This window comes from Aptenodytes patagonicus, chromosome 2, assembly GCF_965638725.1.
Source record: "Aptenodytes patagonicus chromosome 2, bAptPat1.pri.cur, whole genome shotgun sequence".
Classification (NCBI taxonomy): Eukaryota; Metazoa; Chordata; class Aves; order Sphenisciformes; family Spheniscidae; genus Aptenodytes; species Aptenodytes patagonicus.
The window spans coordinates 37,126,153-37,139,503 of record NC_134950.1 but is presented as its reverse complement, the minus strand read 5'-3'; the positions used below and the strand labels follow the sequence as shown (position 1 = coordinate 37,139,503).

The 13,351-nt window shown below is 39.3% G+C and overlaps 1 protein-coding gene across 11 annotated transcripts in view; it reads right to left on the bottom strand.

The window, feature by feature from the left end:
- Nucleotides 1-451: 451 nt before the first annotated feature.
- Nucleotides 452-13,351, bottom strand: part of EYA1 (EYA transcriptional coactivator and phosphatase 1) — a 98,074-nt gene continuing 85,174 nt past the window's right edge. For all 11 annotated transcript variants that reach the window (XM_076329556.1, XM_076329554.1, XM_076329558.1 and 8 more), the window contains 3 exons: nucleotides 13,010-13,131; nucleotides 10,919-11,019; nucleotides 452-2,656 (listed from right to left, as the gene is read on the bottom strand). In XM_076329556.1, coding sequence (XP_076185671.1) covers nucleotides 2,576-2,656; nucleotides 10,919-11,019; nucleotides 13,010-13,131 — 304 coding nt within the window. In that variant the 3' untranslated portion in view covers nucleotides 452-2,575. The remainder of the gene's footprint in view (nucleotides 2,657-10,918; nucleotides 11,020-13,009; nucleotides 13,132-13,351) is intronic.

The window sequence follows — 13,351 nt, the reverse complement described above, 5'->3', positions numbered from 1 at the left end:
TAAATACCAGTCCTGAATTCCCAGAGACCTGTAGATCCTCAGAGGATGGGGGACTTGCTGTAGCCCTGAGCAAGACGTCTGAACAACGGGACTCACCCATTCAGCACATGGATTGCTTCAGATGACATTCAGAGGCACCGCGGTGCCTAACGTTCAGGCGTTTACTTCTATGAGTCACTTAGGCACGCATTTCCAGGACACCATGCACCAAGTCCCTATTCTGCACTGACCTCCTCTAGCTCCTGCTAAGCAAAACAACTGCTGCCCATCTAACTGAGCCTTTTGTAAACTAGATGCAAATATTTTTTGTCCTCTTTTAACGTTTCAGCTGGGCACAAGCAGGTGAACAACTTCTGCCTTGTGACAGCAAAGAGATGACAGATGTCTCCTCGTTCCCGACCTAGAAGGCAGAAACATCACAGACTTCCATACAAGACAATTGTTTAATACGTTCACAAATCAATTTTATTAATTTAAAACAAAATTAATGAAGAAAAATTCTGTACACAATTGTGGACACAACACACTTTTTGTACAATAAGGCCCAGATAAACTGTTTGTTTTTTTCAGTCCGCGAGCGACTAAAAATTGAAAAGAGCAAAAAAAAAAAAAAAAAAAAAAAGACAACCAACCCCCCATCACTGTCTACTTTGCTTGAGGAAAAAAAAAGGCTAATTATAGTCTCAATTCTAAAAAACTACCCGCAACGTGCTTTATGTACGTATGTAGGTACTGCATGAATTCCAGCACTCATACTGGGTAAAGTAAAGCACATGTGCAAGTCTTGGTAGGATAAAAACCTCTCTGTTGGTAATAAAGCAATCCACAAACATTGAATTCTAGCAGCAATATGACTCCTCCAATAGAGAAGGGTGTTGTTGTGTAGCTACACTGGTGCTTTGTAGCTTTGCAGGTAGCTGTGTCAAGGCTGGTGTTTTTAGCAAAAGAAAACAAGAAGAAAAGCTGGAGAACGAACCAATAAAGCGAGGCTTCTTTTTAATGAAGAGATTTAAATCGGGTAAAGGGAATTGGTACAATTCAAGCCGAAAAGTCAGACTAACAGTTTATCTGACCAAGTAGCTCATGGCCTTCAAGATTAGAGAAGTCACAAGTCACAGACAGACACAGTCTAGGTTTGTCCTGTAAATGGGTATAGACAAAAGCAAATTTTAACCCCTTGGCGATAACTATTTCAGTATTTCCATTGCCGGCAATGGATGTTATATCTTAGGAAAATCTGACTCCTGGTGGAAGAGGACTAAAAAACTTAAATGTGTATGAGTATTCTTGTTCAATTTCTCCAAAATATTCTCATTTCTAATTTCTAAAAATAATGATGGTGATAGTTTCCTTCATTTTTGGATGAGACAAAAGCTATTCGGAACCAAGATTCCAGTTTAAGTCATGTCTTAAAATATATTTGTGCTCTCTCTCTATTTCTTTATGGAATGAATCTGCTAATTCATTTTTCAATACTTTCAAAAAGGGTTAATATGTTAACTTTAAAAGAGGAAACAGAAGACAGCAAAGGACTCCTCTTCAGTTGTGTTTTATCTGTATTTCCTTCGTGGGGGGAAAGCAATCAATCTTTTCATAATCAGAGCAGGTGAGAGAAGAAAAAGGTAGAGAAACAGCTGAGAAGAACAAAACCCAATTCTTATTGACACTTGACATCCATGCTTTTGGTCTTGACAAATTTATCTAAAAAAAAAATCCATTATCTACATATTTATATCCAACGCATTGATAAGGCACTGCACAACAGTTTGTGCACACGTGGCCTCATTCTTCACCAACAAGGCATTACTATCTTTCAATAGCATTTACCTTAACAATATGTAAAAGAATCATTCATTATTACAAATTTACACAAAAAATTCTTCCTGTACATGATTGTCTCAGTGATGTACCTATTAGTTTAAATTAGACATATTTTAAACTACTCTGTAATGTGCTAAAATCAAAAGTAGTTGCTGTACCATAAGGCAAAGGCTTATAATAGCCTTTAATCCTATTATACATATCTTCAGTTATATGATGTCAAAATATAGTCTGTTCATAAATAAGTAAAGATGTACAGAGTACCCTGGGTATGAGAAACCAAAAAGTAAACCTTCTTTACAAGAAAATTACTCCACTGGTATTTTGAAAAATCTCAGTCTTCATTGTGCAATCAAGTTTGCTGTGTTGAAGAAACGGTGTGTGTCACATTGAAGAGTCTAAAAACTACAAAGCATTTGCAGGTCCTTTTTATTCTTCACAGGTATGAACCTTTTATTTCCTTTTTTTTTTTTTTCCTTCTCTATTTCTTTTTGGTAGCAAATACGGTAAAGATGAGTTGTTCAAACATTTGCATGGCTTATTTTCGTTGGACTCGCAGTACCAGAGTCAACAGCTGTTCTGAAGAAAAAGACATGCTCCTCCGTTTACTGAAAGGGCAAGGGTTAAGACTAATTGCAGCTGTACGTCAACATGTTGAAATCACAAAGTTCTGTAGTCCAATGCTGACACAAGACACAGGCATCCCGTCCACGGGCAGAAGGAGGCTCTGGGGTTTCAAAGTGCTGCTGAGCTGCTACAAGTACTCCAGTTCCAAGGCATGGTGAAGGGCCATAAGGTCAGAGTGGCTCGAGATCCTCCAAAATGGCATAGCATGCTGTGAACAGCACAGACAACATGTAAAAATAACCCCAAGCATTCTGGTATTTAGACCCACCCATTGTCTTTCGCAAGGATAAGGGAACACTGCGAGGAGAGAAAAAGAGCTCTTAAAACCTCAAGCCCTTCACAATTATCTCTGGTTTCTCTGATCCACCCCCTCAGCATAAATTCTCATTTACCAGCAAATCTATTTACCAACAGGAACAACAGCAAACGTGTCAGGAGATCATAAGCAAGGGAGGGGTTTCTCATCTCTTTATAAGAAAAACAGATTTCAGCACGTTGCAGAAGAAAATATTATTTCTAGAAAAAAAATAAGAAAAATAACCTATACATGAAGCATGTGGGTAGTTTGGGGAAGGGAGCAGAACTTGATTTTAAAAAAAAAAAAATCAAGGAAGTGAAAGTGTTATTTACTATCAAAAGGTGTTTGTTACTTGTGGAACTATCCCTGGCAGGTGAGTTAAGAACACAGCCATGGCGATTCAGAATAGCTCATGTGTTGCTCACATCACTTTGAAAGGAATTTTATCCCAGTGGTTTGTATAACATCACTCATTGTTAGCACTGATCTTAAAACATCTTTTCCATATGGGACAATTTTAAGATAAATACGTATTTTTTTCCTATTAGCTGTAATAAAATCTGTCTGGAGCACAAATACGTTTGCAAAGAACCTGAATAAACCAAAAACACAAATACCAGGAAAATGCACACATTACCTCATCCATGAAAGGTAAAAATCTGATTAAGAACTATCTTTATACGCTAAACCAGGGATTACAGTGTCAGCAAGAACTTTTGCATAAATAAAAAGAAAAGATAACCATCAGCTTTCGTCAGGAAGATATTCTGTAAATCCCATGGGAAAACAGTTTCAATTCAACAATGTTCTGAAGGCTAACATGATCATGTTCACCTTTTCACTGGGTCAGCTTGTGTCCTGGCATCTTTAGGAGGCAAACCACAAGCAATTTATTATCACAATAGCTTCTGAGTTCCCCAAGCATTTTATCTACAACTTCTCAGAGAGGCTTTCTTCATCCTCCTTCAGCACTTCCTGAGTAAATTCCTAATTCTACTGAAATCAGTGGCGAAACTCCATCTCTTCTGATTATCACTTCTACGCTGACCTCCTCCTTTCATTTCAGGTCTTCTCCTCAAATTTTAAGTTAGAGAACAATTTCGAAAACAGCGTGAAACTCTGTTTCCAGCTGCATGTTTACTGTAAGCCCTGTAATTTTACCTTATACCTACCTCAGAAGGCAAACTCCTTAGCACAGAGCCTATCATAAATTTGTCTTTAGAAGCTCAGGTAAACATCTGTCTGTCAGTGTATAAATAATTATTGTTTTTAGACGAATGCTGCTTCAATCCAGATAATGAAGTCATGATGAATTGGATTGAATTTATAGAATAAAGCAGAGATTTTTAAAAGAAACGTAACCATGTAAGTAGCGGCAAGTCTCTCTGAAGTCAAATGGCCACTGTTAAGGAACAATCAACTGTTGCTCTTGCAAGAGTCAGAGAAGATAATACTGAATTAATTAATATTAATAAGCAAGACTAAAGAGGTGTACATGATCAGCAAAGGAGCACTGTAAGGAATCTGGAAAATGGACACCCAATGAAGGACAAGTGTTAGCAAGTAGACTTGCACAGTTAGAGGGGCTGCGGAGTGAAGGAGGTGGCGCTGAGCACCCGGTGCCCGTGTTTCAGGGTTTTCACTTCAGAATAGCTCTAGTCTGCCATTATGGATAAAGTGCACATTAGCAGTTAGAGAGCATTTGGTGAGCACCTGGACAATGTATTGTCCTTTGGTTCTATCCAAAAGAAATCTGTTGGGTTTTGGTTTTTTCCCCCTAAAGCCAGTCCAGGATGTTAACCAAAGCATAGTGAGGGGGAATGACTGGAAGGTCTGCTTCGATATGACACTCCTGATTTGAATTAAAATGTAATATGGATGCATCAATAGATGTCCACAGTCAGAGTATGCCTAGCTTTTACAGCAAAGAAATTTCTTCAGGAAGAAAATATAATGACCCACAAGGAAGCACCATTGGAAGAGTTTCTGTTCTGCTTTGCTTTACTCTAGATTGTTACAAAGCCTTCAGAAACAGCTGACTAAATCTCAGCTTGAAGATAAACGCATGTGCGATAGATAGCTGCTTATGGAGAGAACAAAACAAACAAACAAAATAATTCAGAGACAATTGAGATGTTGTTGGAAAAAATGCTTATGATATTTCCAAAACACTTTTACAGATTAATCCTTTCCTTAAGAAGGAAGTGTTAAACACTGACTATGACACCTACTATTTCTACATCTTCAATCTAGATTTCCATTGTACTGTCTCTATGCTCCACCAGCAACAGAAACTAGATGCAATTAGCTCACTCAGTTACAACTCCACATCCCAGTGTCTTCCCTGTTACATTATACAGATATTCTATCCTCTGCGCTCTGTCAGGCCAGACCCTGCTCCTTTCCAACTCAAATCTTTCCTAAAGATTAATTTCTTGCACCATGTTCAGGAAATGAACCAGCAAGAGCAAAACGAAATAAAAATTCCTAATCATGCTGTTCTCCGGACTCCTCAAAAGCTTCTGTGCACCTATCTCTTATTTAGGTTGCGAGATCTTCCTGACAGAATTTATAACATCTGACAGGGGTACTACATCAAGGACAAACGGGCACAGGTTTGTGCTTGCAGCAGGTCCGTGCAGTGTTTGCCAGCCGACTGCACTTGGCCGGCAGTGCTCAGCAGTGCTGCCTCCCTTTCGTGCGCGGCTGCAGTTTCCCTCTTCTCTCACAAGCCCCCTGCCAGGTAGGACCTACCTGCTCTCCCTGCCAGCCAGCCATAGCTCCCAGCTTCTCTTAGTCAGCTTGGCACCAGCTCTGCCTCAACCACCAGGTCAGGGAGGTATAAATAGCAGACCTAAGATGTGGCGTGGCAAAGAGTTTGGTGGACACCTGCCTTTGCATAGTGTCTCTGCAGAAGCCAAGAGTCAATGACATGGACGCCCTCCAAGGTCATATAGCACACTAATGAATAGGGAGAATTGTAGTAATAAATTCTTGGCTTCCAGCTCCCACTTCATGCAGCTCCAGCATTATACTGCTTCCCTAGTAACAACCTCAGCATCACAGAGCATACACACACCAGGCAGCTAGGGCAGTTAAAGATCCTGATTGATTTAACAGAAGGTTTAGCTTCTGTTAAATCAAATCACAGTGATTCTTGCTAGATGCCCATATGCAATATCAAGTTTTGGATTACCCTCAGCTGTTTATGGTCAGATTTTAAACCAAAACTTTAAGTGGTCATTATTTTGGCTATATCTGTCTATTTCAAATTCACTTAAGTGTCCCCCGCTTTATTTATGTCTGTCTGTGAAAGGAGTATACCTCCATTTACCCCATGTAGTTACAGGAGTGAGGTATGGAATGATTCTGGAGACTCCCATGAAAACAAAGAGGTTGTGTAAACCTCAGAATTATAATTATTTTCAGTTCTCCTGCATATAGGTCAAAAGACCAGCAGCACACTCCCAAGAAATAAAGCACGCCAGGAACGCAGCGGCTGCACGGGTCTGGAATCTGCACTGGCGCTCTCTGCACGGCCGAACGCAGCCGATTCAGACCTCTATCAGTCTGACCCTACGGCACAGCCTTCATAGCTAAGAGGAGGGGAAACAAACCCGATACAGAGCTATATATATCTATATGTATATGTCTATACAGTCTCACACACACGTCCATATACACGCATGGGTGTTCACGGGGCATACATAGTAATTTTCACCTTATCTAAGATAACAAATGATTGTACAGAACTAAAACATTTAAAGTAACAAAATTATCATATAAAACCTTATACATTATTCCTGTATTAACATGCCCCATTTATCCACAACTATTCAGCCCTGTCAAAAGTGGCAACACACCCATGAGACAGAAGTGCATTTTTTCTTACCGAATGACCGGGCAAGAGTTTCTTTGTATATATATTTACTAAACATTGCCTTTAGAAAGCCATCCCTGCCAACACCTAGCACACATGTCATGTACAACACGTGTCTTCTATTCTGAGCACACTGAAAAATGCTAATATCTCATTTGCTGCTGTGGGAGAATGGATGACAAATGCTAACCGCTAATAAATAGGCGGTGTAACTGGATGCATTAGTATCTAATAAAACTATAAGAAAGCTTACTGCATATTGGAGGGATATACATCTAGACTGTTGGTAAAACAATGATTTTGTGTACTATTTCAATATCTTCCAAGTACCTATGAAGCTTTTGTCTTTTAAAAAACATGAATTGTTTTGTAGATGATACTTGGTAATAAATACATTCATGAACTTGTTAATGATTTAATTTTGATGACATTTTGAAATGAAATATGGTGGCAAAAGTTTGAATTTGGTTTTGGTGTAAAAAGCAGGAAAAATGAAACTATTAATTTAGTAAATCTAATACTTATAATATTATTAAATAACCTAAAATATTAAGATATTTTATTTCTGAAATAGAAGCAATTCAACTATTTTATTCAACAAAATAAAGTGTTTCTATTAATACACATGCAAAACAAAGCCATTTTTTGATGGCAACACCGAGAAGTGCAGACTATCCTCCTGCCCTTAAATGAATACATATTTATACAAAAATCTTACTCCTGAGATTTGTGACGGATTTGAATAGAAAACTCATCAGTTTCTGTCATCTTTCACAGTATTTTTGTTGTGTTCCTGCCAGATTTGCTAAGCAGTCGTCTTTACTTCCTACCCCAAACCTGACCAGCACAGTGTGACTGCGAGCTTAAAAGCAGTGGCATATTGGATACCCATTTATATTCTATTTATTGCTCCACAAAGATTTATGATTTTTCCTCCCAATTTCCCTCCGAGGCAGCATGACCATTTTGGAGACAAAGAGAGAAGCCAATTTGCCCAGGCTCTCCCGAATCACCTGATGTAAAATCCAGCTCCTCAGCACAGAGAGCCTCCTCCTTTGTCTCCTCTCGCAAATTAGAAATCCTTGGGAGGATTCTCCTAAGTAGAAAAACTCAGGAGTTGGGGTTTTTTCTGCCTTATGAGTATTTCCCAACTGTGTCTCCAAAGGCAAAGGCAAAAGATGAGTTCAAACAAAACAAAACACAGCAAAACAAAACACAACACAACTAAACAAAACAAAAAAACCCAAAACACAAACCAAAACAAAGCAAAGCAAAACAAAATGCCATGACAATGGAGTCTCTGGCAGAAAACCCCAGAAACTTATTCTGCGAATAGCTGCGTCACCGCGGTGGCACTCGGATGCGGCGGCTCTGACTCACACGGCACCCGCACCGATGCCGGCAGCCGTCCCCAGCACCCCTCGGCTCTCACGCCGGTTTCTCTCTCCCCTCCTCTCCCTCTTTTCCCGGGGAAGCTGATCCGAAGGTAGCAACCTCCACGTGAACCCTGGCATTACAGCCACCCTGGCTGTGTGCTGAACTGATCCAGAAGGGTACGATTGTTCCCCAGTCTGCAGCGCAAACGTCCCGAGAATTTTAATTGTCTTACAAAATATTTTGCCGGAAGTGACAGCTAAACAAAGGTGTTGATACCATGGCTTGTCCCGTGTTACGTGAAACGTAAGAGCGTGTGGTTTCCTCAGTGTATTGTATTTATTTTCACCAATCAAAAGAGGCATTTTATGAAAAAAGTCTATCCTAAAAATGTTTCTCAAAAGAGCAATGATCTTTTAAACGGTATTAAAAAGATTCTATTATTGAATTTTTACAATAATGACAATAATAAAAAGATTTTAAATGTGTCCTTTATTTTTTCTATTGTTGTATTGACTCAGGATTTTCCATGAATGAAGGACATAAATGAAAATCTTGTTTTATGATGAAGCAATTGATAAATTTTTGGTAAATTATTTTTAATAATAAACCTTAACTTTCTTACCTCCTAAGCTGGAAGTTCAGCTCTTTTCACTAAACAAACACAGAATAAAAAATCTCTCAAACTAAGTAGGTTTGACTTTATATGCCTACTTAAAAACACTCATTATAGTTTACATGTAATCAATGAAGTGCTATTTAAAGAAGGGTGTACTGTTTACGCTCTAAGTAGTGTAAAGAAACGTACATATACTAAAGACTTCACCACAGGCCAAACCTCTTCAGCAAAGTGCTGTGAAAAGGGATAACACAAAAGCTGTCCCTGCCCTGAGAATATCACAAAACCCAATGTGCTGATGGGAAGGAAGGTAGGAAGGAACCCGCTAACAAGGTTCAGAGGATAAGCAAGGCAATGGGGTGCATCATGGGACAGTTATGCCACTTTGGATTGACGGGCTTTGGGTGTTTTTGTGGGGGTAAATCTTCTCCTGTTTTGTTTGCACACTCTCCAGAGGTGGTCTAGGCTTTTACTGTTTTCCAATACAGCGATACCATTTACTCCTTAGACAGGGCACACGTCTTTAAACTGAAGCACAGTATACACTAAGGTGCATTCCCATGCTCACTCCTCCTAATAACCCTAAAAACAACCTGAGGAGCAGATAACCAAAAAGGCATCACCTGAGTTGGGAGCAGCTCCTCGTACCGCAAGGCACTGTGTGGTTCTTGCTCTTGCAGGATGCGAGGGCCAAAACTTAAAAGGCAAATCCTACTTTCACAGTGTGAAATGGTGACTTCTTTTTCGGTGGAGTAAGAAGCAGGACAAGAATCACAGAAGCATTTTCCTTAATCAAATTAATAGTTTCTGCAGAAAGGCAGGGCTGCTGGTCTACTTATTCACTTCTCTGGCATTGCTGCAGCAGATAATTTAATCCAGAGCATCTAACATGCTTTGAATCCGAAAATTCCTTCCACCGAGAAAGAATACACAGAAGTAATGGCACAAAGGAACTTTCTATACTGCTACTCCTCTTAGCGACTGGAAAGGCTTTTTCTTAGGTTTTTCTGAATCATGTTTCCTGTTGAAAAAATCATTGAATTAGATAATGTTACCGAAAGGACTACTCCTGCCATTATCATATACAACACTACTTCACCAAGCAACAGAAAAGGAACAAAGAGAAGATTTTTTTTTTTTTTCCCCTGATCTTAAATGCAGCTTTTAAAATGTAATCATTTACAGCGGGAAAACATTTCTCCGCAAAGATGAAAGGCATTTCTAAAGGAGAAAGAAGCAAACCGTTCCCGTCAGTCCGCCAAAGGGATATATGAAACTGAGACTCTGCGAAGCGCTGGGACGAGCTGGGAACCTATCCGCGACGCTTCGGGGGCACAAAACCCGGATTTCATGAAGCAAAACCAGTCAATGGTTGTTAAAACGCCATGCGGGCTAATTAGTTTCACTTCTCCAATTTAGAAAGTTACAGTGGAAACAGATATAGAAGCACCACAGAGAGTTTCGTGGTAAAAAAGCAGCTGTGTAAAAGCAATTTACCTGTAAAAGGAAGCAAGAACAGAAATGCCCGTTCTCCTACTCGATCTCCTATTGTTCAAATAGCCAATATTATGCCTCATTCCTCCAAGCAAAGACTCTGTATCTGCTGTACTTAGGCAGAATAGCAAGGCTAGGAATACTGCCTATTATTTGTCAGTGGGAAGTATTGCTTTTTATGGAGCTTACTCCACACTGGGGGGGAAAAAAAGCGAATTTTTCCCTTCTTCCCAAAGGAAAGCAAAAAACAATAAAGACATAGTCAAATAGTATCCTCTGCTCAGTTAACTGAGGTTATGAATGCAGGACAAACCGTAAGTAGTTACCTGAATGCAGAATCCAAATTATGGACGCACAAGAAAACTGAAATTTATGTATGCCTACTCCAGTCCAACATACCTTTTCAAGGTGTGACATATATGTATTTCATATAGTCAAACAGCACACTACCTTTGATCAGCAAGAATTGCCATTTTTTGCTTATATTCATAACATCCTATGTGGTATTTTGGGATGCCAATGAAAACAGAACTATTAGTTCTTGGCGCAGAAGCCAGGGTCCATTTTCTGGCTCCTTTTTGAAATACATCAAACATACATAGCTAGCTTAATGTGTCTTTTGGAGAACAGCAGGGCACATTATTACCTACAGTTTTATGCAGCTTTCTAATAGATATGGTCAAAACGTATTTCATAAAGCAAAGATACAAAACCCAAATGTCAATGCATGCTGTCCCGCGTTGAAGAAAAGACAATTCTGCTTTCAGACTCTTGAAATCAACCCGCACTGAAAAAGGGCCATTACCTTTTTTGCGCCTTGTTCTTCTTCGACACCATCCCCTATAACAACATACACTACTTTTCTTCCAAATCTTTGAATTATTCTCTCAAAACAACTTTCCTTTCCTGAAAGAAAAAGATCAGACCATTCAGGATAGGTGGCGATGGGATGACATCAAATAAATCACTTTTTAGCCCAGATCTCCCCAACACTTTGAATACATAATTAGAACTACTGGGAGAGAAGAGCCTCTCCCGCAGAATGGCGTATCAAGGCCGACTGCGGCTTTACTCCTGCCACAGCAGCTGACAGGCAACCTTAAAATCTGCTCCGTGAGGTCCTTCAGTACACACGCCACAGTAGACATAGCGGACGAGAGGTCCGCAATATCACCTTTCTTGTCTCCTTCCCTAATCTGAGACAGGTTTCGGGAGGAATTTCCCTACCAGGAGAATTTTCTACCGGCTGTTTACAGCCAGTATCCTGAACTGAGCAAATTGATTGAATCTGAGTTGAAATTCTAGCTTTTTCTCCACAACCTGTGACAAGATTAATCACAGCTCCTGGAACAGTAGTATCCTGACTTAGAAGGTTGCCCAAAAGATTTAGATTTAAATGCCTGTAATCCAATACATGGGCAAGGTCCTTGATCCTGCACTGGGATCCATTAACGTGGCTCATTACTTCACTGCACAGACCTAGGGACGTGATCCCAGTGCTCCAGTCCTACACGGAGGTACTGATACTGGGAAGCTTCAGGTACTGGGAAGCCAGAAAGAATGCCTACAGTTGAGTTTTCTCAAATGTCCCCGTTCTGAAAGATCATTTCAATTTGGGCATGGTACATGCTTACCTGTGTGTCTACAGCAACTGACGGGAAAAATCGTGCTTTTCGAAATAGTTATTTCAGCTACAGAACAATACCAGCATGAGGACAAACAGGTTGAAAATTAAAAAAAAGGTTTCTAGCCAGCAGAGAAGCCAAACTACTCAATGACACCCTTTAACAGTAGCACCAGCCATAAGAAACCTCCAACACTAGCTAGGTTGAAACCGTGCTTGAAAATTATGAATTGTGTCATGTTACAAAAATCTCATGATTTCCTGTGACACTCAGTGACTGAATGCAGTTTTCCAAAAATACCCTTCTGTCCTGTGTACGTGAAGTCACAAGTGAATATCTATTAAAATATGTTTTAATTAAAATGTGTATTTAAAGTATTATAATACAAAGTTTTAATTTACTTTAAAGTTTTGACAGACGGTACCATAACATTTCTATCCAGAAAACAGCTTTACATCTTTTATGGTAGTGCTTTCAAATTTCTACGTAAAACTCTCAACCAAGTTTTCTTTAAAAAACAAAACCAAACAAAACTAACCCACCATTTTTTCTTGGCCATTTGAGCTTCCTGTATTATAGATACTTAAGAACACATGAAAAATGTTTTCATGTAGCCCACAATTTTGAGGGAATCTGAGACAGAACAGATATGTCATAATCACATTAAAAACTACAAGCACCGTTGCCATCTGGTCCTATGTAGAAGTACATACTCAGAATAATATCTTTTATATTGAACCAGAAAACAGAAATAAACATTTGCCCGGCTGAAGCTTATTACAGTCAGTATGAATGAACTTAAATAATTACATTCTGCAGCAAAACATTCTTGCTTCTGGTAAACTGTTTACCAAAATTTGCTCCAGAGCCCATGAAAACAAATGCAGCCAAGGCTTACCTTTACAGAATTTCTTCTGCTAATCTGGGGAGACTTCAGCATTCTGTACTCACAGCCTACTAAAAAGCCTTCTCAACTGCTACATAGCCTCACAGTTTTGAGAAATGATGACAAAAAAGCAATTATATTTCCTCCTCACAGAGGCTGCAGCTGTGTTAATAGAGCTATATGAAGCTTTCTGTGCTGGATCATGACAAACGTTGGAAAAGCACTTTTAGGATGCTTTAGCATGAAAAGTGTTTCATGAGATCAGGTATTACGAATCTCTATATTTGCTACAGTGAATGCATGTAAGAAATAAATATAGACTACAATGTCTTTTTATTTAGAATTACAGCTTCAAATGTATCACAACATTATAAAAATAGCTCACCTATTTTAGTTGCACTGTAAATATTCTCTATGGGAAATACAACCCCTAGTCCATACAACAAGACTTTCGCCAGAGCTGGAATTAGCTGAGTAGTTGTTACGAGAATGTTCACACAATTTGTCCTATGGAAGAGAAAATGCAAACATCCTTTTTTTAACAAAACAAAACAGAACAAGGAAAACCTTATCCCTCCCATCAGAACCCCTCACCATTATTATTGCCACTTACAAAGAAAGCGGGTTTTTTTCCACCTTACAGGAGAGCAAGGTACAGAGTGGCATAGTCAGACCAGAACAAGGAATGAGAAGAAGGTCCTCCAGGTTCAGCATTTTGCCCACCAGA